Below are 26,198 nucleotides of genomic sequence, written 5' to 3'. Positions count from 1 at the left end.
CTTGGAGAAAAATACTCATGGCATGGCTATAGCTATCGCACACCCACAAATAGATTCATACTTGGTTGTCTAATTTGCATGCATGAATACAGTGCATTCTCCATGCCACTAGAAAATATATGCCTTTTTCAAAGTCAATACAGTATCTGTATTTGTCCAGGTCTTTAAAAGTGGCTCCCTTACAAAATTTTACTATAATTCATCTGAGAGAACCTTCAGGTGACAAATTTTTAATGCCACTTTTACTTCCCTAAAGTCATTTCTGAATAATAATTACAGCTATCAGGAGTTCCAGCATCTCATAAAAGAATCTGTTTGTTGATTACTTGGATATCAGCTAGCTAGCTGTGAGTGAACCTCACTAAACATATCCACATGTTTGGTGCCTGGAATTTCAAATTAAGAACCTTTAGCAGCAATGGCAACTTTAGACCAAATGACAAGATAAACAAAAAGCAGACAATGTCCCAGAAAGTATTGGGCTTTCTTGCTTTCCACAGTGAACGCTTCCCTAATCTGCACCAAACAGTGACAGTCTGACCCACTCTTGCTTGGGGGCCCACTTTTCCCCACTAACACTGAATTGTTGGAAACCCAAACAACATTCAGCACCAAGGAGAAAAATGAAAAAGAAGCAAAAGAAATTGTACCAGGGAAAAAAAGACAGGAATAGGCAACAAGTTCCCAGGATAATATCTCTCTGTCAACAAATGTCTAGCGTCTTTATCAAAAGAATATGCAGAATCCTCTGTGACTTGCTGCATCTTTTTTTTTAACTCTTTCCAGTCTTTCTTGGCTGATTGAACTGCTTCACTGAAAGAAGAAGGGGAGGTTGTCCCATCAAGAAGCTACTCAACTACAGGTATCAGGAACCACATTCCTCGCAGTGACAGGAGAGGATGTACCGGTAGGTGGCTGTGAGTCGCATGCCCCCTGAGCAGCGCAGCCTCAATGCTTTCAGCTTGGAAGTCTGGGGTCGACAGCAGTGACAGGAAGAGCGGAAGGGCTGCTTGAGGACAGTGCTGAAGGACACTAAGGGCTCAGAGCGTGATGCCTGGCTGCAGTGCCCCTCGCACCTGGCAAGAAGCACCATCTGGGGAGAGAAGAGAGATGGTTACCATGCAGAGATGTTAAAACCCCAGCCAGGTTGCACAGCTTTTTTTTTACAAGGGTCTAATATTCTTTGGAAATTCCTGCTGGATTAGACCGGTGGCTCTCAACTGTAGTTGCATGTTAGAATCATCTGGTAAAACTTGTTTTTAAAATGTCAACACCCAAGCCCTGTCTCAGACCAATTGAATTAAAGTCCTTGAAGACAGAGCCAGACTTTTGTGGTTTTCAAAGCTCCTTAGGTAATTCTGAAGTGCATGGAGAGTTTAGAAAAACTGAGTGAGGCCCACCACCATGAAGTGCGAATAAAAAATCCAAAAACAAAATAAATTTCTTCAGGCAGGTGGTAGTCGACCATTGACCCAATGCCAATTCTTCCAGTCTCAAAATGCAGAAAACATTCCAAATTAAAATTGGGAGTAAAGAATAACTGCAGAAAAAAATTGTTATATAAAAGGAATTGCTAAACAAAAGAAATATGGTTTCTGAAAAAAGAAAGAAAAAGAGAGAGAGAGAGGGAAGGAAGGAAGGGAGGGAGGGAGGGAGGGAGGGAGGGAGGGAGGGAGGGAGGGAGGGAGGGAGGGAGGGAGGAAGGAAAGAAGGGAAAGGGAATGGAAGGGAGGAAGGAAGGAAGGAAGGAAGGAAGGAAGGAAGGAAGGAAGGAAGGAAGGAAGGAAGGAAGGAAGGAAGGAAGGAAGGAGGGAGGGAGGGAGGGAAGGAAGGAAGGAAGAAAAGAAAGAAAGAAAGAAAGAAAGAAAGAAAGAAAGAAAGAAAGAAAGAAAGAAAGAAAGAAAGAAAGAAAGAAAAGAAAGAAAAGAAAGAAAGAAAAGAAAACAAAAGAAAAAAGAAAACAGAAGAAAAGAAAGAGAAAGAAAGATAACCAGAGTGATACTTAGGGAAAAAAATATTCTAGGTATTACAACTTGAAACAAGACCATGAAATAAAAATGGGGTATGTTTTGGGCCCTGAAATGACACCTCTGGGATTATAGATTGAGGAAGCCTAAGATTTGTGCAATCACATCTTCAGAATCATTTAGGGCAAATATTAACTCACTCTAACCATCTCATTTCCAAAAGTAGGTTAACATGATAATAAAGCTTGGGCTGAGTTTACAGAGGATCTGTGTTCTTTATAACAGCTCTTAATGTGGTTTTAATTAACAGACTCTTTTAAGAATCTGACACAAACTACCAAAATTATCCCCAGAACAATGGACATAGCACACACTCAATGTTTTACATACAGACTAAAGGGCAGAGCAGAGACTCATGTATGTATTCTATACACAAATTTTGGTGTCCTGGGAGTAACAGTCCCTGGGTAAAACAGGGTGGGCAATATGATTCATTAAATTACATAATCCTATATAGTGGGGTACAGAGGGTGAGGGGAACCTGAGATTATTAGTCCATGTTTATGTGGAAGGGTCTTGCTTAGTGAATTTCATATTAAGTGATGAGAAATAGTTGCCCTATAACTCCAGAACCAACAATAAGAATATAAAAAAACTATATAAATAAAAGGTTAAAATATGCATATATATATATATATATATATATATATATATATATATATATATATATATATGAAACCATTTGACATTTCCTTCATGATATTTTAGGAATTAGCAGCTATTATAAAAACACACTAGCTATTTATCTTTGAAATTATCCTATAGGACAAAATTAAACACCCAAGGATTAAAAGAAGGGTATGGCCTGCCCATCTTTCCAAAAGGAAGAGAAGCTGACATCTGGTAATTACAGATCATTACCTGAGAAGATGCTGGGTTGAATCCAACAATCTCTTAGCAACCAACAAGAGAATATGAGATACTAGAAAACAACTAGCAGAGCTTGGTGGAGATAAACTAAGAGATCTACTGATTTATTTTCTCTGAAAGATCAGAGATGGAGAGAAAATGACAGTTGTAAGCTGTTTTGGTTTTATTAAAACTTTGATTATATCCTGCCTGCTCTTCACATTGATGTGTGAAACAAAAATGATCTGAAATAAGGTTTTGAGTGGTTATTCTTTAGGTCAGTAGTATCTGGGCCAATCCTTGGTGCCCATCCTATCTCTCTAATGAGAGAGTCCAAAGTCTTCCACAGTTCCTTCTCCACACACCTACCATACATGGGAAGAGGTCCCTGACATCTCATTTTGAATACTATTCAATTTACTCATATTTAATGCAAATTATCTATTAAGCAGATTAAGCATTTATTCAAATAATCACCTCCCAAAATGGTGTCTGTAGAGATCCAGTTTTAGTCTGGATGGATATAACAAACTTGTGCCAATGGACTTAATTCAGAAGCAAAGACATGGTGGTACATGATTCCCAAATGATACACATACAGGTGAACCAAATGGAGACCTTGAATGACCAGGCAATTAGCCTTGATATGTAAAATGAAAAAGTCAGCAATGTAGGGTCATTTGTAGAAGAACTAATTTGATGGTGATTTCACTAAAGTTTTCAAGGTCTCAAGCTCTACCTTTAGCACATTCTGAAGGACAAGAACTCCAGCACTGAAGACCATGGGACCATCTCCAATGGGTCCCCCTTCTAAAAAGTTGGATTTTGGGGGCAAGGAGAATGCAGACATATAATAATCACCATCAGTGGCTTCCCTCACCCTTCACAATAAAATTCAAAATCTTGAAAAGGCAGTAAGGTCTTCTGTGACCTGGATTCCACATATATTTCCAGTCTTTCTTACAACTGTTCTCATTCTCATCACCCACTCCCTATTCTGATCAAGCTTAATTCCTTAAGTGTTAATGGAACTATGCTGAATTTGCCTGCCCCTTGCCTTTGCTCATGTCTTTCCTTTTACAGGAATTCCCTTTCCTCCTAGTTCTGCTTAATGAAATCACAACTACCTTCCATTGTCAAATTCAAATGCTCTCTCTTTGAAGAAGAGGACCATAAAACAATTATTTGGTCCTTGTTCTCAACACACGCACGCGCAAACACACACACACACACACACACACATACAGCTAAGGATCTTGTTAAAATGTTGAATATGATGAAGTAGTTCTAAGTCAAGCTAGAGATTCTGCATTTCTCATAAGATTTCGGTTGATGTGAGTATTGCTGGGCTAACAATCCACACTTTGACTAGCAAGGCTCTGCTTCAGATGGATCACCAAGTAGTACTCATTTAGCTAATAATAATAATGGCAGCTAAAATTTATTGAGTGCTTACAAAATTTACTCTCATTTAATCATCACAACAATCCTATTATTATCTGTATTATTTTTACAGATAAGGAAACTGATGCTTTAAGTAACTTGCTCAAACTCGTATCATGTAAAGGGCAGAGAGGGAGTCAAACTCAGGTCTGTCTAAAACCAAACTTTTCCTGAGGCATAAACCAACTCACACCTTTCTCTCATCTACATTGTCCTGCCTCTGGGAGCCCTAACTATATATCATTTCGCACAAGCCTGACCTTTGTCTTATGGACTTCCTGGGATACATTATCACCACCTCCAAGTGTATGCAGAGTTTAATCTACTAAGATCCATGGCAATCCTAAATAATACCTCCTTCACTGTCAAGACCCTTGCTCACCTCCACCCCCCAGTGATTTGGGAACACTCAGAAGTTTGCTGGATAGTACTACACACCTTCTAACTCTTAACCAATTCATCCCTCTTCAATTCAATAAACCTTTGACACCTTCAAACATCAGTTCATCTGCCAAAACTTGGTGGCCCCCCAGTTTGTGATTGACACACATTCCTCATGTTTGGGTGACTTGGCTGTGTTTTAATAACATGCATTTTGTTGAACATAAAAACGAGACTAAGAGACATGGACAAGAGTGTGGTGGTTACCAGGGGTGGGGGGAGGGAGGATGCAGGAGGAAGGGAGGGAGAGAGTTAGGGGGTAGGGGAGGGGCACAGAGAGAACTAGATAGAGGGTGACGGAGGACAATCTGACTCTGGGCAAGGAGTATGCAACATAATTTAATGACAAGATAACCTAGACATGTTTTCTTTGAATATATGTACCCTGATTTATTAATGTCATCCCATTAACATTAATAAAAATTTATTTAAAAAAAATAACATGCATTTTGAACTGCACTTAATCCTCATAATAAAGAGTATCTACACTGCTCTATTATCAAATCATGAAAGAAACTTCTTTTGACAAAATAACCACATAGGGGATAACCATAGTGGATTCAACAGTTGGTTATTGCTCATAAGACCCACTGACTTCTCACAGCCCAGGTGCGTGACAGATATATTGGCTTTGGGTCCAGTTCACTTTTTATTTTCCAAATAAGTGGCCTGATGCTAGGAAGCCAGGCAACTCCTCTAGCAGCCCCTTTGGATTCCCCCAACCTTGTTGTCACTTGGCTGCAGCTGGAGGTGAAAGCCAGTTTCTTCCAATATGAACAGGGCTACCAGGTTCAGAGAGATTGCTCAAGGGTGGGTTCCTTCATGCTCTAATCTTATTTCCATGTGCCGAGGCTGAGTAATAAAAAGGTTCTTGGGTAATAATAAAAGAATAGTAAGGATAATGATATATAACATGTATTAAAAGTTTACTAGGCTCCAGGCACTGTGTCAAACCCTTCACATGCAACTTAGTTCTGTTTCAAAAGGAAAACTCTCCTTATTTTACAAATTTAAAATTAAAGACAGAGGATAAGCTATCAGCCTCAAGTCACATAGCTGTACAATGGCTTCTGAACCAACACAGCCTGATTCCTGAGCTTTTTTTCCTAACCATAGTGCTATACTGTTGGTCTATGAAAGTCAGCCTGTCAAGCCTTTAAGTGTTCATAAGATGTTCAAGTTCATCATGGGCAACTTTGAGCTACATTGTGAGGGTTGTAGCCTGCTGTGATTCCTGGGTCCAGATTAAAAAATCCACTGGAGATCTCAGGCCTCTGCTCTCTCTGGTGACCTCTCATAGTTCTTAAACATATATGTTTTTTCTTCAATACATAACTATCTTCTGAATGAGAGAAAACCCAAACACAGATGGTTTTCATCACCCTTTCCTGAAAGACTAACTATCACCAAAGTCACTTTCCTCTTCTGACATGTGGAACTCCTGTGGGTTCCTTGATTAGGCCATGACTGACTAGATATCTCTATTGGTATCAGAATAAAGATACACCAGTTCCATCCTAGAACAAGGTGTTGGTTATTTTATCCCAATTGAGTTAGAAACATGTTTTGCCTTTTTCTCAGCAGTGAACACTATACACCTCTTATTCCATGGCACCCTTTGGAGCATCCTGTTTCTCTTCAGGAATAAGATTTACCCATATTTCTTCTGAACCTTTCCTTACCGATACCTTCAACAAACAATTGTTCAATTCATCTTCAGGGACCCAGATCACCCTTTAAAGTGTCTGTGCCAGGCTGAGGGCATCTGCAAAACTGCAACCCGAGGAATTAAACTGTGTATGGAGAAGGTGATGGAGGTGGTGAGAGCTTTGATAAGGTGGGTGGGAACTCTGAAAATTCTACCTGAAATCTGGTCCCTTCACTCTGGTCACAACTCAATTAGACATGAAGAGGCCTTTGCACAAAGAACACTCCCCTTTCCTCTCTAACCCATTTATTTGTAAACATTATGAAAGCCAAAACTTAGTCTTTTTTTTTCTATTTCTGTGCCTCTAGTAATTACCACAGTGCCTGCACATAGTAGGTATTTAGTATATAATTGTTTCTTTTTTAAAAAATAAGTCGTATCTCCCCAATAGTTAATTGTGTTATGAACTCAATGTTCTTGACTCCTTCATTTCTTTTACTACTCTATGACCTTCCAGAGCACCAGTAGGAGATGACTTGGGGATGGATTCTAACTGCTTTTTCCCAACCCCAAGACTTACTCTTTGGCATGCCAAGTCCTTTTTACTCTGGGAATTTCCCTAGGGTTTGTCTCCTGAATCTTCCTTTCCTTTTTTTTTTTGTTTTTGTTTTTGTTTTTGTTTTTGTTCCAGCTCCTGTAGTCTTTCAGAGTTTGGATAACCTTATGTCATGGTTCCACATCCTTGGCCTGGGGTCACCATCTCCTACTCCTCACCCAGCTCAGAATTCATGGACCTGCTCCATCAGCTTTCTCAATCTCAGTTCCTGAAAACTTTTCCTTGGCCTGGTTTTGGAAGTGACCCCCACTACAGTCACCCTTCTTCCACATACCTGGCATAAAAGGTCAGACAGAAAAATCTATTTCTCTTTGACTTTTATTTTTCCTTTCAGCATTCAGCAAAGTGGTTTACATTTACTTTGCTCTTCTGCATGCAACACCCACCCCTGCCAACTTTCTACGTTCAACATGAACCACAGTGAGGTTTATTTTCCTAATCCTTTAAGGCTACAAGAGATCACAACAGTTATTGAGGTCACAATAGTGACTGAAATAGAAAAGTGAGTCTAAACACCTGTCTGGTTTATAACTTCATCATAAAGATCATAATATCATTTATTAATGTCTAATATATACTAGACACTGTGCTCAGTGCTTTACAAATATTATCACCAATACTCATGTTCACACCTTTAGGTAGACAGCAATAGCTCTATTTCACAAAGAAATTGAGGCACCAAATAATTATTTCACTTCCCTCATTTTGCAAACTGCGGAACTAGAATTTGAACCAGGTCTTTCTCACTTAAAAGTCTGGAATGTCTCAGTTCCCTTAAAGATGCCCCAAACAGCTTGTTTTCACTAACTACTAACGTTTTGTCTGTTTGTTCTATATCCTTTACTCACTGAGAATTTCATGAAAGACTGTAAAATGAATGTGCCACTCCCAAAATGTTTTGTACCCAATTCTAAGAGGTGTCATTACTAAATGTTACCAGGTACATCCTAATCTGTGGTTCACACTGACCTCCGTAGTGGACCACAGTAGCCAGTCTTTAGTGCTTGACCCCATCTCAGCTCTTTTCTGAATTTCCAGGAGATGAGCAACAGGCCCCTGGGGCTGGCCAGCTGCAAGTTCAGGGCTCAGGGGAACAGGCAATTATGTTGAAATCTTCCTGAAAGGCTTTCACTACTAGTTCTAGTTCTAGAAAGGTGGCTAAATATAAATCATAATTTCCAGCAGCTCAGAAGATGAGTCTGGATTTCTAAATAGTAGCTCCTGCATTCTACTTGCATTTCTCCAATATGAAGTCAAGCAGTTGAAAGTTGAATGATCTGAGGCAGACATTGCCACTCCTGGGCTATAGTGCATTGAGCAATCTACTTAACATTCTTTCAGGTTTCAGTTTTTCTTGCCCATAAAATGGGAATAATAATTCTTTCTATCACAGGTTTGCCAGTAATGGTTAGATTATATAGCATGCCATGCCTGACACATATTAGCTGTTCAAGAAAGTGCCCTCCCTTCCCTGAGCCTGAGTTGCAAGCTCCCCTTCATCTGTTTTCCTAAGGCCAGACACTGAATAAATTTAAGTCAGGCAGTGTTAACAATTGAAAGGCAAACAGTAGACATGTGTTTAGTAAATACTGGCCTTTGAATATCATGATGAGGGAAAATTTTGCAGAGAGGAAAAATCTGCCCTAGTCTTCTCTTTGTAAAAAACCCCTTTTGGTTGTTTTCTAGAGAGAAGCTAAATGCTTTATCCAAAGTCTAGAAAGACAAACAGTTTTGTTAAATGAGACCTTTTGGAGAGAAGACCAGCCTGAGTTTGTGAAAGTTAATAACTATAGTATAATTCAAATGAAAAACAGTTTTGTGCCTGGACACATGAAGAAAATGTAATCCAGGAAAGGTCTGGGTATTTGAGATTCTGCCAGGCATATTTTATGGCTAAAGAAGAAAAGTTTATAATTACAACACCATTTACATAAAACTATTGCTATATTTAGGATAGTTTGGGATGTTTGAAAATAGATTGTTCCCATGAAATTGCAAATATTTCTCTTATTATCATAATTTTACGCTATTTACCATAACATTCTGGAAGAAACAAAGGTGAACTAAGGTAGACTAAAGTCTGTTTCTAGGACTCATGCTCAAGCACTATGGGTTGCTTGGGTCTGAGTTAATGACATCTCTACTTTGACTTTCCTTTAACTAATGTGATACTTGTTATGGTGTTCCTCCATCATTTCACCAAATATTTTCAGACTGTTCTTTTCCTTTTGAATATGCTCCTTTTTCTCTGTTCCTTCCCATTATCACATTGGCACTTTCTTTGAAATAATTTTAATTTCTGTTTTTATTTCAGAATCATTATTATGGAGCATACCTCAACAGACGAGAGATCATCCTTGGAATAAGAAAAACTAAATCCTAGATGCTGCTATATGGGGGTAGGGAAGGAGAAGCTAACAATTGCTCTAGTCAATTTCCAAGCAATCAAAGTTATAAAAACATATCCCATCTTTTTTTTGTCAACTTGTTTTTTGTTTTTCTTGTTTGTTTGTTTTTCCTAAGTAAGGATTGTGATCTTGCGAAAATTTAAATTTATTTCTTTTTTTCTTTTTCTTTTTTTTTAAGCTCTACAAGTACAAATAAGAGACAAGATGTTTTTCTTAGGTACAAGCAGGACTTTGGGACAAATATCCTTTGTGCTGTTTGGTAACACTTAACTCTTTATTTGTTGCAATCTTTCTCCTTAGGTGCATTTTCCCCAGAGTCATAGATCTTATTAATATAATAAGATTTAACTTGTAATAGAATAATAGAATGATTTAACTCATATTCTGATCCCCCAAAACTAAAACAAGCTATTATAATTGAGTTATAATCAGACAAATTATGGCCATTATAAAGGCAGACAAAAGTTGTAATGTTTTTAGATGGAGGGTAAAGATACTTACTTATATGGTCTTAATTCTAGTGATTGATATGACAAAAACTTCTTAATTATACCGATAATTAAAAAAATACTTGCCATATGAGAATGTTTAAGCAGTTTTAGTCTCAGGACTAAAAGTGAAAATCTCTGAGGTTGGCCTTAAAAAATTCTTATTTAGTAAATGTGGGCAAGTTTATTCATGTGACTGTTTGGGCCAGTGACAGTCATGAGGATTGTCATTCTGAGTCTGTTCTTCCCTACTCTATGCCTCCTTTCTAGCTGGTCCATGTGGCTGGCCACTCTTGGTGACCTCTAACACATGTTATTTCTCCCCACAATGTGTCTCAACACTGAGACATCAGTTGTACAGGTTGCCTGTATAAAACAAACAAACAAAAAATATACAATCTGCTTTAAACAAGAATGATTTGGATAATCAATGTGAAATGGACAAATGATCAAATTGGCATTTATCTTTTGAAATAATTGTAACATAAACATGGAAGGTGAAGAAAGGCTCGGACTCAAGACCAATGACCAACTACATCGTCAGGAAACTCTTTGAAGAGCCCCTCAAGAACTATGTTTCACTGCTCAATCATGTTTCTTGCCATCCCTTTCTCTTTATTGCCGCCGATGGAGATAGAAGGTGTTACAATAATTTGTAGACTCCATTTTTCTTTCTTGAAAAAGGACAGTACCACTCATAAATTTCACAACTAAGGATGAAACACACCCCTCCCATTTTGTGTTTGGCAACAATTTTATTGTGAGAACCATCCAGCCTCTCTTATTGACTTCGAGCAGCCTGTAAAGAGAGAAGCTGGCTGCATTTACACATGCTTAATTAGGCAGCTTTACAGACAAAAGTGCAAAGCATCAAAGCATGGTGCAATACTCTAAGCATGATTCTCCCACAAGCTTTGTGGACAAGCAGTATAGCTCAGGTTTGTGCTATCATCATAGTTCTCCATCTCCTGACAAAGGAATATGGCTTCCCTCCTGTTTCTAGAAGTAATGCTATACCCTCAACAAAGATTTGGATCTTACCTTTGAGCTACACTTGTACAGTGGGTGACTGATAGAATCGACATAGTGGTGCCTCATGCAGCGTCGAGGGTCTGAGTCCATCATGAAGGAGCTGTCCGTTTTGCTGTCTGTATCTCCCATTAGTGCCAGCAGGGAGAGCATAGAAAAGGATGCAGCTAGTACATGATTTTTCATTGTTGTAAAGAAAAACTTCTCAAGAGGAACAGCAGAGGGAAGCAGAGGACTAAAAATCAGAAATGCCTTCACCTCTTAGGATCCAGTTCCTTCCAAGGAAAGGGTAGGATCTGGCTGAAGCTTTCTGGTTGTCATTTTCCTTTGTACGCCAGACTTTTGTCTTGCTATTTACACTTGCAATCCATCATTACTGTATCTGCTGCACAGCTGGAATAAAAAACAGAAATTATTTTCCCCAGAAACATTTACCCAGAAAAACTAATGAAACCCAGGAGGTATTAAATAGAATTTTTCTGTGTCATTTTGAGTAGAGAATATTGGTTTCTAGAGTATCATTAGTATAAACTGTCATCCACTCGACACTCCCTCTGTAGCTTATGCTATATATTTATAACCATTTGGAGATGGAAACAGTGGTTTAATGAAAGCACATGTTAACTTCAATTGGTGTTCATGTTCCTATGAGCAAGAATAGTTTGAACCCATGGTAAAGATTAACCATGTGGTTCTGGCCACAGCATGACTAAATTGGGTGGCCTCATTCTTATCCTTGAATGGTGGGGTCTACTCAGTTTCTCAGTTAGCTTTGGTGTTAACATTAGCTTACAGGGATAGAAAAGAGAAAGGGTCAGCACTAATGAACACAGGCCATGTCCCATGGGAAAGAAATACATTTTCCATTTTCAAGTCAATACCCATCCACCGTCCCACCTAATTTTCCACTTCTGTGGTAGGCTCATCCTGTTTTTGTTTTTAGCCCCATGCCACCCAGCAAACTGCATCTGAGATACACGTTATGCTAACGGCCTCCAGTGTGGTTAAGACAATATGTGTATTTGCCAGCACAATCACAAATTTCTGCCGTCTCGGTAACCTGGACACATGATGTAATTTGAAAAGTAAATGGTCGTTGAAGCAGAAACTTATCATTAAAATCATGTTATACTGGTTTTTCTGAAAATTTCTTTGTTCTTTTAACCATATACCTTTTGGACAAAGGACTGGGTCTAGAGATCTCTCCAAATCACCTCACTAACCCCCAAAACATGGCTAACATTGATGCTTTTTATCACAACAGAAAACAAAGAATATAAAAAATATTTTCAAACATTTAGGAAAATTAGAGGAAACCTGACATTACTTCCAAAATAAAAGGAACATGATAATCAAAGCATCTGAAAAACTTTCAAACATATTTCAGATAAAATATTCACTTTTGTTCATAGTACAACATCTTTTTAAACTTTCCACTCATGTACAGTCTGAAAAACAGGGCAAAGTATTGATAAGATCAATATTAGATGTTCAATCCTATATATGTCAATAAGTTTTGCTTTAATAGATTGGCCCCAGACTCATTTAGCCTCAGTTAGTCATCTTGCAAGTGTGGGGCAGGGGATCCAAGCAGAAAAGAATGTGTGTCATAGGGTTATTTCAGTGCATAGCATCCCTGGCAATGACAAAATCTCCGAGAGTGTGTTTCAAGGAAGTTCTATAAATTGAAGAAAGGGCAGGGATCAGTAACAAGGGGACCTACCTGGACTCTAACACTGCCATTAATTAGCTGGAAGACCTTGTGCAGGTCATGTGAACTGTTCCAGCCTCAGATTCCTCACCTGTAGAGTAGGGGAGTTGGAAAAGATGACAAATGCAGTTCCCTCTTGCTCTAAAATGCCACTACCTGATATTCAGTGGATTCAGTTACCACCATCTCCATATACAGAAGATAATCTTAAAGTTGAGGAGACCATCTTTTCATACAACTTTGCATGATTGTTCTTTATGAACATGCTAATGAAAACATCTCATTAAAATTTATCAAGCCTGAGTCTAAAGCTCCAAATTGGCAAAGGATACAGAAGAGCATTTTTTTTGTTTTCTTTTCAGCTGCATAGTTTAAGTTTTCTTATGCACATTACACTGAAACTCACCAAGAATTCGTTTCAAAGACTACTGCTTTTGGGGGTTCCATGTTCAGAGGCAAATAATACTGACCATTTCTTGAGTTTCAATATAACTATATTATCCCAAGTGGTTATCTGTTTCTTTGAAGCCTTAATTAGTCCCTGGAAGAGAATTTATTAATTTCTCTTTTCACCACTCTAGTTTGCAGATATTTCCCTTAAGAGTCCATTGTAGCCTGACCTGTGGTGGTGCAGTGGATAAAGCGTCGACCTGGAAATGCTGAGGTCGCTGGTTCGAAACCCTGGGCTTGCCTGGTCAAGGCACATATGGGAGTTGATTCTTCCAGCTCCCCCCCTTCTCTCTCTCTCTGTCTCTCTCTCCTCTCTCTCCCTCTCTGTCTCTCTCTCTCTCCTCTCTAAAAAAATGAATAAATAAAATAAAATTACAATAAAAAAAAAGAGTCAATTGTAAAAGGATAAAGAGAAAAGCAGACATTCTAGTCCTGGTCCTCCCTACTAACTGCTAGTGCCTTCTATTCAGAGCCATGGCCAGCAGATATAGTCAAATGAGCAAAGCAAATGAAAGAAAAAATGTATAACATAATAGTAAAAAACAAGCAACAACATCAATAACAAAATTCTATCTATGTGTATGGATGATTGTATTTGTTGGCATTTGCATTTTCTCCAAAGAAAAGTACATATAAAATATAAATAACCCTTAAACATAGAAGATGGGTGTGCTCACTGATCTAAGAGAAATGAAAATTAAAGTACATTGAAATACTTTGTTCAACCAATCAGATTTACAAAAATTCCAAAGTCTGATCGGGTACCCTATTAGCAAGGCTATGGGAAACAGACCCATTGTGGAGACAGTACAGTATAAATGATACAAATTTTGTTGAGGCCAATTTGGCAATATCTATTAAAATGGTAAATGTATATAACTTAGACCCAGCAATTTCACCTCTGAGAATTATCTAATTTGTGAGACCATACCAGCATATTGTCATTCACTATAGCACTAGTTGCCATAAAATAAAATAAACCACAGAATACCTATCAGTAAGAAATTGGTTTAATATATTATGAAACATTTATACAATGAAATACTATGCAGTTATATAAAAAATGTGGAAACTCTACTGATTTGTGTTGTTAAAACAGAGAGGAACAAGAATATGTGTGTGTGTGTGTGTGTGTGTGTGTGTGTGTGTGTGTGTGTGTGTGTTTTCTTTGTATTTACATAGAGAAACTCTGGGAGGATGCCCAAGAAACTATACAATTAGTTACTTGTGGAAGTTGGGGAACAGACATAGGAGAAGAGCTTTTCACTGTATACGTTTTTATTTATAGTTTTTGAAGTTGTGAAAGTATACCTATTCAAAATTTTATTTATGAAATAATACTTTTTCTTTTAAAAGCTAGGTTTAAAAATATTAATTAAATTAATGGCTAATTAAGGTCTGTGTTCTTTTCTAATAGTAGTATATTTTTATTTCTCATAAATATGGGAAAACATGCTAGTCTTTTCTTAGTTCTTGTACACTACTGCCACCTAATAGCAGCATACTGAATTGCAAACACAGTTGAATATTTTTTTCCTACAAGGTGAATATGAAAAGGTGAAATTATGAAGTTTATACTGATAAAGAGATAGTTAATGTCATACAAAATGTAACCATATTATATTATTTTCTTTTTAAAGATAAGTTGAACCCAGAAGTTGTAAAAAATATAAAGTATAACAGAATGACAGATGTTGCTTCACCACAATTTTTCATTTCAACACACTCACAAAGCATGACACTTTTTGTTCAGTTTTTATATTGACCTATAAAATAAGAATGGAAGTGGCAATATAAATATGCCACAGAACTCATAGAACCTCAAAACATAAAGGTAAGATTCTTGCGAATAGCATTGGGATTTTTGCCTTAAATGCTCAAATTAAATGATTCAACACTGCTGTGTTGAAGAAATAATAAGCATAATGTTGAAGAAAAGAGGGATATTAGGTCAAGTTGTCCTAACATTGTGTTGGCCAGGGTATGCATAGGTGAGAATATGCAGAGTGCCGAGGGAAGTGCTCACAAAGAAGAAAATTGGAAACAAAGGAAATTTACATCACTTGAGATTCCAACTTTATGGCAGTCTAATGGTATCTGTCTGTCTTATAGGAGCTTCTGTCATTTTTCTCAAAATTAAATTAATTCTAATTTGCTTTCATTTTTTAAAAGTCACATAGCATAAAATCAAATGTTGCCTATTAACACTTAGAACCTCGTCCTAGCGAATGATGGATTGAATTAGAAAATGACTCTCTTGATAGAATCAGTAGCCTCAGGACTGCTCTGGATACAGTATCTGAGACATGGACTTGGCCAATGTACAGAGTCCACATTCTAATAGCTCCAACATGGACCTTTTGCCAGCAGAAGAGGCACGTAGGTCAGTGTGCCCAACTTTGGAGCTACCCTCCAAACAATACCAGTGGAAAAGAACAACTGGTGCCCAGATTTTCCCACCTGTTATCCTCAGCGAAATAATATAGCAGAGCTTACAGTGGGCCCAGCCTCCTGGGTGAGAGATGGTATTGTGTCCACAAATCAGCTTACTCTTGGGCTGACCTTCTGCCTGACAGAGAGTAAAGAGCTGGTTTCTTGAAGAGTTATCCCAGCAACAGGCTAAGACAAGTGGCATGTACCAAGAATGGCCTTATTTTTGCCCTGCTTGCCAGGCAAGGGAGGATAGTATTCATATCGCCCTCCACTGCCCCAGCTGTTTTCAGTGCTAGTATATGCAGGTATTGCCTCTCATTGCTTCTTTCAATAAGTATTTATTCAACACAGTCATTGAGTACCTACTATGTGTTTGCTTGTATTCTAGGAGATAAAAGTTAAGGGTCAGGGGGGAAAACAAGTCTTACTCTGATTCCCTCTTTTAGCTCACTGCATCCACCAGCAGAGTCTTGGCTTGTTGTTTTCTTGGGCACATTGATAAACTCTCTTAACACATAAGTTTTATCCAACATGCTTTGCATCATTTCTAAGATTAAGTTAAGTAGATAAAATATAATGACTCTGGAATGGCGTCAGTGACAGACAGAATTACTTGATACTTACTATAATTTAAAACTATCATATCAGGCATAAATAAGGTAAAGATGGCAGAACATAGAGCCTCTCTCAAAAAAATTACAAAAAAAATCAGATTTAAGTGTGAAAGTAAGCTTGCTACTAGATAACACTTTGTACTAGGATTAGAAAAGCAAGAGACTCACGGTCTAATTAGACAATGTGAAGTGCTAAGTAGCCCCTTCTCAGGAACTCAAAGAATTCCAATTGGATCTAGTCAACTAGATGCCTTGGAGAATAAGTCAGATGCCTCTTCCCAAGGCACTTAATTTATAAACTGTAAACAGCATGTTGGATTCTATAAAGCATCCTGTGCGCTCAATGAATGAGTTTTGATATTAGTCTTATCTGGCAGCACATCAGTAGCAGCCAAGAAGCCAAGCCTGGGCTGACCGAAAAGCAGCAGTACTGTAGACCACAAATACTTCTAAGCCTCCAGCTTTCCAGCCTCAAGTAGCTCCAAGAATGGAGAGCCACAAGGTCAGTGGGGAGTTAGTGGCTCCTGCCCCCATTGTCTTATAATGTCTATACCAGAATCAGAGATAAAGGAGCAGGTGAGGCAGTGCCTGCCCCCACTGTGCCACATTAAGAGAAAGAAAATGGGTTCTTGTTATAAACAAGAGTCCTCCAGTTGGGGATAAGATTCTCTGTTCTTCCAAACTGCATTACTAGCCAAGCATGGTCAAACTCAGCAGTGACAGGGATGAAGAAAGAAAAGAGATGGGAGAAACAAAAGGAAAGGAGAACTATAGCTCAGGAAAGAAGCAATAAATCACAATCCTGGGGTAAATATGGGTGCAACAAAGGACTGGAACTAGAGGTAATATCTGGGTATGAGCCAACTTTCAAGTGGACCCACCTGTGTATATGTGTCCTTGAATTGAATAAATTTACTCTCGGAGAAGCGACTGGTGAGGGAAGACTCGACCCTGAGACTAGCTGAAACTTCAAATTCTGATTTTCAAGGAAATCCAGGAGAACCTTTCATTGTTATTTAAACTCCCACTTATCTACAGCTTTCATCTTTTTCTCCCCAAATCTATTTTTAGGCTATCTTATTAATATATCATCTCCTGGTGTTTTACACTCATTTGTCAGAAATATTGGATAACTATTCCACTACATTCTGAAACTTAAACATCATTCTATGGTTGTCTGATCTGGTAGAAAGAAGGTTGATCTGAGGAGCCTCAAGCTCTGAGTTCTACCTTCCCATCATTGGCTGTATAGTCTTGAAAAAATCACCTGACTTCTCTGAGACTCAGTTTCTTAATTTACAACATGAATGAAATGGTCTAGATGCTTCTGTGGTTATATCAATTTCTAACATTCTCTAACTATACCTCAGCTTCTCAGAGTACAGCATCTCCTTTGGGGCTACATATTTTCCAAATAGATGCTACAGAAAGAGTTCCTTCTTTACACAACAGGTAAATGACTGTGGAAAAATCTAAACAAGTTCTAATGTGGTGCCTGAGGCAACATTGAAGGCCAAGCTATAAGAATGCCCCTTGGGCCTGACTTGTGGTGGTGCAGTAGATAAAGCAACGACCTGGAATGCTGAGGTCGCTGGTTCAAAAACTACACTTGTCTGGCCAAGACACATATGGGAGTCGATGCTTCCTGTTCCTCCCCCTTTCTCTCTCTCTCTCTCATTCTCACTCTCTCTCCTCTCTAAAATGAATAAATTAAAAAAAATGTAAGAATCAACTGAGTGCATAAATAAATGGAACAACAAATTGATGTTTAATAAAAAAAGAATTTGCCCCTTGATGAGGCCATATTGGTGTCCTTAAATAAAAATAGCCCTATTTCACCAGTTCTTATTTCTCTTAAAGCTGTCTTAAACTGTATAATGTTTTTCCGGTCTCCACCAAATGCAGAGAGAAGAAAGGCAAATAGTCAACCATATTAAAATTAAACTTCTTTCATTTGAGATGATGATAATAATGATGATGATGATGATACATAGGTTGAGTTCAACACTCCTGTACTTTTCTTATGAATGACACTTATTCCTAAACTGAGCATGAGACAAAGATCATCATGCTCTAATGGAGCCTTCTGTGATGCTCTGGCTCAGGACAGAAAAGGAAAATTGGTTAGAAGAGTTTTCTTCTCTGCAGATGTAGAATAAATAAGGCTTTAGTTGTTGAGAGCAAGAGACTAGGCTGGGTGTGGAAATTTTGGGCTAGGGGAAGTACATTGTTGAAGTCCTGGGCTGAAACTTCGGTCTAAAAGAGTTATCCATTTTCTATGGCTCTTGAATCCTGTGATGGACTTTTGTGAACTTCTATAGTTTCTATAGAAAGACTCACTCTGAGTCTTTTTTATTATTATTTTTAACTGATTTTAGAGAAACAAAGGAAAGGAAGAAGGGAAGGAGAGAGAGAGAGAGAGAGAGAAAGAGAGAAAGAGAAAGAAGCATTCATGTGTTGTTCCACTTAGTTGTGCACTCATTGGTCACTTCCTGAATGTGCCCTGACCAAGGATCAAACCTGCAACCTTGTTGTTTCGTGATGACACACTAACTGACTGAGCTAACTGGCCAAGGTCTCACTGAGTTTTTAACAGTTGACATAACTTACAGACTTTTAGAATACAAACCTTGCATAAATTGTAAATGATCAGGTTTGATTACCTATATGTAAAAAGCATGATACAGCTGAAGACTTTTCTTCTAGGAGTTTGGATTATTTCTGCAAATCTGGTGAACCCACTAAAAGCTATAACTGAAACAGTGACGAGCTATCAGAAAATGCTTAGGGTGAACTTTATACAGTGCTACAAATCAACAATATCCCAAACATGGAATCCTCTCCCATCCTTTCATCCACAAGTAATAAAAATAGGGAGGGAGAAAGCCACAGAAGTAACAGAAGAGAAGAAGAAAATATTATTTTTGTTAAAAATCTACCACTGTCCTTTCAATGATTTCAAATAACACAATTTCAAATAAGAAAGGTTCCCTTCATTTCACCCATTTAGAAGATTTTATGTGAGTAATGAGACACATTCTCACTTAGGTATCATGTGAGTAATGAGACTCATCTGATATAAAACCCTTTGAAAAGAAAACAGGAGAGTTCTAAGATACCCAACCTAGGGATTCAGTCCAGCCAAAACACATGAATGTGCTCTTTCCCTGTGGAAAAGAAAAGGTGGCCATGTTTTCTAGGGACCCTGGTGCTGATATAACTTGACACTGGTTCTGCCACGAAACTGCTGGCTGTGGTATGGCCTTAGGAGAAGAGAGGTGACCAGTGTTAGCTCAGGGTACAGGCTTCCGTTTTCCCTGGAGCCAAATGAATAAGTTGGCTTTTCTTCAAAGTGTCCAGCAAAGTGTTTCCAAAACTGCATTTGAATCTCCTCATCCGCAACAACATTTTGGAATGATGAGTAGTGATCTCACCTAACAGCTGTAGAGCCCTTAGTTAGAAATGGGGCATAAACAATAGGAGTAACACAGTCTTTTCATTCTCCATTCAATTTGCCTTTTCTTCCCAATGGTAGGATTTGAATACTGCAATCCAGAACACTTGTAGATGCAGACCTACATCAAAGAGGTGAGATTAAAATAATATCACATAAAAATATGTTTCCCTATATTGCTAATAACTCTGAACTTCTTGGGCTGTTGGTTTTCTGTTTGTATCTTGCTTTGCTTAAACCAGATATGTACAGCTGTATCATTTGATTGCTAATTCTCCTGCAACTATTCTATTCTGCTGCCTTGAGATGTCAAACCTCAAAAATACTTAAATTCTGAAAAGGAGTAATTTCTCATAATTTGAGGAAAAATCACAGAAACGTATCAAGTCCTAAACATTGCCTTGTGTTTAAAATTTAAAATGAACTTGCAATAAGGACTGGATTTCTTTGAAGCTTCACATCCATTATAGGCATTTGTGTGCCTACATTTTACTTAGAGTTGAAGATGGGGGATATTTCTTTTTCACTTGAAGAATGGGCCTTCTTTTCTAAAACCAAGTTAAAAAAAAAAAAACAATGTCAGAATTCAAACACCTCTTTCTGGGAGTAGAGAAGGTGAAATTATCGGTTTCCTTTCTGAAATTGTACTATGTGAAAATCTGCAGTGGCAGATTTTGAACACAAAAAATAATCCTTTTTCCTCTCTTTTGCTACTTCTCCCAAGGCCTGCTTGCTATCTTTTTATTTTTATTTCACATTGATAAAAGAATGGAAAAGGACTCCATATTTAGGGCTATTATTGGTTTGTGACACTGCAGAAAAGTCATCCCTGAGCATTTTCTGACAGCTCATCAACTTTCTTAAATGTATTAACCTGTTGCCCTTTCATTTTTAAAGCATATTGCAATTGGTTGGATCACAGCTTAAAAGAAAAAAGTTGGGATTGAGCCAGTCCCCTTGGAAGACAGAAAATTGTATGAAAAATTCCTAGCTCTTTTAGAAAAACAAAAAAGAAAATATATCGAAATTTTACAGAATTGATTTTAATGTTCATATGCAGATTTTGACATGAAGGTAAAATGGACATCAATCGGATGAATATATGATTATAAATACTGGGGATATATCACCAACTGAAGTTACTCATTTTTAAAAATTTTCTGAGTCGGCACTCTTTCTAACAAGAAAGTAATTGTTCCAGACTGTGAACCCTATCCAGGGTGTTTTGTTCTGACTGTTGACAATGGGTCTAGGGGGGTACAGCTCTCAGCAATATGTGCGCACCCATCAGACTATGAGACCCTTTAATGAAGGGGACAGTAAGTATGAATGATACCAAACAAACTATTGGCAGGCACACAAGGAAAAAAGCTTTGCAGATGTGAGGGCAGTTGGCAACAAAAATAATGCCATCGGCACAATCTTCCTTAAAAATCCAAATGTGTGGGCACGTGAATTTGTAGCATGCAACGTGCACAGTCAAGCAGCATTCATTTCAGTACCAACTTCTCCCATCCTACTGCACACACATGGGGGTTTCAGAAGGATTCCCCACTCTTTGTTTTTTTTCTTGGAATCAAACATAGAAGTTCATGGTTGCTGATCTGATGGTTGAGGAGTGGGTACTACCAGCTGGAATGTTGCCACTGGCAGGGGCAGACAGGAAAATAAGAATGCTCTTAATGTCCTCCCAAAGAAAACCTTTGATGGACAAAAGAGTGGTTGTATTTTTACCCTCTCCCTTCATGCTGCCAGGCGTCTTTAAATAGATCCTCTAGCCTAGGGACTTGTATGGAATAATTCATATTAAAATCCAAGAAGTGGCAGAGGAGGGGAGTTGGTTCTTTCTTCTTTCTTTTCTTTCCTTCTTTTTTTTTTTTCTTTTCAAGCTAACAGGGAAAGACTCATTTTAATTCAGCTGTGTTAAATTTTTTTTCTATTGGGTCTTTTAATGAACTTTAGTTAATTCAGAAAGACTACCCAGCCCTTAAGAAAAGAAAAGGAATAGGAAGCTGCATTGTAGGTTGCTCTTTAATACCTATTGGTCCCAAGGACATTAGCAGCATCTTTTAAGGATGCTGCGCAGAGGGGGTTATATGAGGCTCTTAAATGGGAATGTCTAATTGAAAAGTCCAGTTCTTTCCACTTGCAACTCATAAACCAATCTTTTGTTCTGTATTAAGAGAATGAAAAAATAAACCCAGAAAAAGTCCTCCCCCATCTCCCAGACCCATGCATTTTTAGTACAGCTCAACCCAGGATCCATTTCTCCCATCCCCCTTTCACCAAATAGGTTTCATAAAGACATTCAGGTCCGTGCTAGCCAAATTAAAAGTCCTGTTTCTCCTTCATTTTCCTTGGAAAGAGAAGAATGTGGATAGGACAGAGAAAGGGGGAAGGGTAGGGCTCAAGGATTCAGGGAGCTTTGTTTCAAGTCACTTGCCTGTCCCTCTGAAAAAGAGAATAACTACATTTCTCTCAATGTAGGCTGAAATGCATCCAGGCATTCCCATAGCACTCCCACCCCCAGCCCTTCACTGGAGATGTGCGGGTCACTGAGATGGTATGCTTGTTCCTGCCAGCGGGTCACTCCAGCCTTGCTCTCAGCAGCCTAAAGGGCAGCTGATCCTTGTGGCTGTTCCTTTTTGTGAGTGGGTTCAGGTTCAGAGCTTCAAAAGCCCCCAATCCTATCAGCCCAACAGAGCTGTTGCCAAGAATGACATCCTAGGAATAGTATGGAGATGGGGAGACCTCAAGGAACGAGACCCACGCTGTCAGGAAAACAGGCAGAGCAAAGGGCAAGCTCACAATGGAAGGAGCTCAAGAAAAGGGGAAAGGGGGTGGGGTGGGAGTAGTGGAGAGCAAAACAGAAGAAAAGACATATGCCACCCAGGAAGATTCCAAGGAGGGAAGGAAGAGGTGGTGATGAAGAACTTGCAGGAAACAAGTGCCCAGACATGGCACTGCCAGTCTAGCTGGATTCTTTTCTGAATTAGATTATGTGAAAGAAAGAGGGGAAATATATAGCCTGCCAGCTGTTCAAAGGCTTACAACCTTGCTTTTATTGTCCGGGTAAGTTGGTGAGGTGGGGCATCAGAGGAATTCCAAACATACCATCCCAGAGAAATTTTAATATGTTCTACAGTGTCATACACGAAGAGGAAATGACAGCTGATCACAGCCATGGCAGGCCACACAAATCTGGGCCTCGGAGCTCACCCACCCTTGCATGGCCCAATTTCCTTCTGATTTAGCACTCCTCAGTCCTTCCACCTGCCTCCCCATCCCCTCTGCTCCCACTGGCTCACTCAGCAGGCCTGGGCAATAGCACTAAATAATTGTCATGGGAAGAGGATGGAGTAGAAGTCTGCTGACCAAGAAGCTAAGGACTGGCTAGGGTGAGTCAGGCACCACAGAGAATCAGAAGCATTTAATTATCTGCTGATAATGATCAAATCAAGGACCACAGTGATGCTGTGATGCTGTCTTCAGGGCTTTTTCCCCCCAGTAACCTACCCGTGTCAGAAAACACAAGACTATATTATTTGAAAGCAACACTGTGTGTGGTTCTGATGGAGATCTGGGTTTAGAGAACAACTTCTTCTCAGGGGCCTCTTGAATTTAGGCCAGGCCCCAAGGTTGATCCTAGGGGTGAGACAAGTAAGTGGTGGGAGATAGTGAATGCATCTTCCTCTGTACACATTTCTAATTCAATGATTCATCAAATGGCCCTGATGTCAACTCCTGAATAGGTGACGCACAGCCATCCCAGATAAAGACAGCATATGGTCTTTTATAAAGGTTGCTGAAGAAATCAGAGAAAAGTTAAACTGACTGTTTCCTAGTTTTCTTCTTCCTGGGAAAAGAAGATCCAGGCAATGATAGATATGCAAGTGACATGTTCCCAGAATCAGGTGATAGAGGCCTAACAAGAACCTCTTAATCGTAAATGGGAGAGAAAACCCATTGATAAGTGGCAATCATTTCAAGTAAATCTGAATACTAGCAGATATTTCAAATGAGTCCCTGTAATAAGGAAATCATTGCCCAGTTTACTCACTGATAAAGTCCATCTCAGTTCCAAAATCTAACTGGAGATAACATACAGACTGAGAATGAGGGCATGGTACAATGTCTAATTCACCTTTGCATCCATCAGGACTAGCATAATTTATTAAGAGAATGATGAAATGAATAATCAACTAATAAGAATAATAGTACTTGAATAGTGAGTTCTTGAAATGGAGTAAAAATTGCTGGCCACTACTGGTGGCTATAATTCTGAAATACTCACTACATTTTTCAAAGACCCAGGAAAATAAATGAGTTGGAAATTGTTAAATGTATTGAAAAATGATTAATTTTCCCCTTAACAGTATCATTGGAACTCTAATTAAGATTGAAAACTCCACAGGCATGTTTTCATCTATTGGTGTCAACTGCTTAGTACACAGTCATCAAGAAGGCCTCAACCAGTTTTCCTTTAATCTGAAATAAATGGATTTTAAAGTAAATGACTCAAAACATTGCATTTTGTGTTCAGACATTCTTATGTAATAATCTGAATGATAGGTTAAGAAAATTATTTTGATTTGGCTAAATGCCTTAACAGCAGCAGTTTTATAAAACCACTGTAAAATTGTATAGCAATAGAATCCATAACATGATTAAAGGCTTTGTCAAACAGTGAATATCATAAAGTTGTAAATTAACTCATTCAAAAGTCAGATTTTCATTCAATAATGCCTGCTAAGCTAGTTATTAGAGAAAATTAGAAAGGTTCCCCATAAACCATGTCTCTGCTCCACAAAGGAAATTGGTCAATAGAACCTTAAAGTTACTTTCAGAAGCCAGACTGGTGTGAAGAAAATGTGCAGAAATTTGCATTTGCTCTAAACACTCAATCAAGAAGTGTTCTGCAGTTCCCTGCTGCATTTGGTTGACACCCACAGCTAACACTCCATTTTAGGTATCTCTATGTTTTCAAATGCACCTGGTATTTAATATCAAGTATTAGAGCAATTTGCCAGTGCCAGCTCATTGTAATTGAAATACACTAACATTAAGAATGGAGAGACATATTTTACAGCATCCATATTTGTTATTAATGACAGTTGCAAAGAATAGAACATGGAACTCTTATCTTGCTAAATGGCTTCCTTTCCCACACCTGAATCTCAGTTGACAAGGGAGTCTGCCTTTTTTCATGCAGGTTTATCTGGGGACCTTAACTACAATAAGCCTCATTTACAGGACATTCTGAGTCATTAACATTCTGTACACAAACTTCCTGTCCCCCAAGAAAGAGTTATGTCCAGGCCTCCTACTGCCCAATTGTTCACTTGAACAGAAAACTTGTATTCAGAAGATTGAAAGAACCCTTAGAATATTCTTCAGGTAGGAGTTATTCCTATAGGTCTTTGTCCCTGTGCTGGTGGGAGCATCCTTTCTCAGTCACTGCTTAGACAGAGTAGCATCGGTCCTGTTGCAGGGACAAGCAGACTGCTAAAAATAACCTTTTGCAATAAGGCCAAGGCAAACAGCATGCATTTCCTCGGAATTTTTGCCCAATCAAAGTCATATAGTAAACTCATCCTCCTCTCTCCGCAGTGCTCCTGACTGCATCTAAGGAAGCAGAGTCCTTGCACTTTGGAAGAAGAGTGCAAAGGAAGGATTCCTGCAAAGTATGACACAGAAAGCTAGAAATAAATGTTGCCTATTGTTTGAAGTCATTCTAAGTCCTCCGGCAGAGCCCTGGCAAGAAATCAGCAGCATACATAAGTAGTAATAAAAGTAAACAGTGCACTTTTAAACTCAAAGGCTTGCCCGCGTTAATAGTGCCCCCATTGTAAGAAGGATGAGGGCAGTGGGGAATAGACTGGGGAATCCGGAGTCCATGTCTGCGAGTTGCTGCTTCTCAGTCTTTTTTTACAGGGTCAAATATAAGAACCATTACAAAGTTACATCCAACTACGCAGAGTTTAAAAATCAAATCTCTTTAAGTCAAACCAAAAGAGATTTTTCCAGCCTTTCTATGAGGCTCCCCTGCTCTGTCACAGACTTCAAAGACCCGTTTATTTAAAAATCACAATGCTAGCATGCTACAGATTAATGCAAATTAAATTAATGCAAATTTAAGTGGTATTTAAAGGTTGTCTCTTTGTCTGAGAGGAGGATGAAATGCTCGGTTTGGAAAGAAGTAATTTCCTAGGAAGCCGTCAGCGCTTGTTTTCCTGCTTACCTTGGGGGAAACGCAGGGCTCCCTTCTTCTCAGACTTTTCTGAGAGCTAGAAAGAGGTCCTGTTACTTCCAAATGCTTTTGTTCTTCTGTCCCTCTGTCACATGGCTTGCCTTTTATATTTGCAACACACAAAAGTTAGGACTGTTGTTTAAGCGACACAGGGAGAGAGAGAGGGAGAGTGAGAGAGAGGGAGAGAGAGAGAGAGAATGTCAAATGGAAAAGTGCCATTGCAGTCATATATCAATCAGGCGTGTGGTCGCAGCAGCGCACTAGCAAATGGAAATGCCAGGGAAATGTGAGGCGCTCCTTATCGGGGACTCACAGCCTCTGCCCACCGCTCGGCTCT

The 26,198-nt window shown here is 38.8% G+C and overlaps 1 protein-coding gene across 1 annotated transcript; it reads right to left on the bottom strand.

The window, feature by feature from the left end:
- On the bottom strand, positions 1 to 25,991 carry NDP (norrin cystine knot growth factor NDP). The gene is made up of 3 exons (XM_066356734.1): positions 25,853 to 25,991; positions 10,962 to 11,342; positions 1 to 1,093 (listed from the first exon to the last, which is right to left on the bottom strand). Exons 2-3 carry the CDS (start codon positions 11,133 to 11,135, stop codon positions 866 to 868), a joined length of 402 nt encoding a protein of 133 aa, XP_066212831.1. The 5' UTR covers positions 11,136 to 11,342; positions 25,853 to 25,991; the 3' UTR covers positions 1 to 865.
- Positions 25,992 to 26,198: the final 207 nt, after the last annotated feature.

The sequence above is a fragment of the Saccopteryx leptura genome, chromosome X (assembly GCF_036850995.1).
Source record: "Saccopteryx leptura isolate mSacLep1 chromosome X, mSacLep1_pri_phased_curated, whole genome shotgun sequence".
Taxonomy (NCBI): Eukaryota; Metazoa; Chordata; class Mammalia; order Chiroptera; family Emballonuridae; genus Saccopteryx; species Saccopteryx leptura.
Note: the sequence above shows the minus strand (reverse complement) of the source record. Positions and strands in the feature narration are given on the sequence as shown.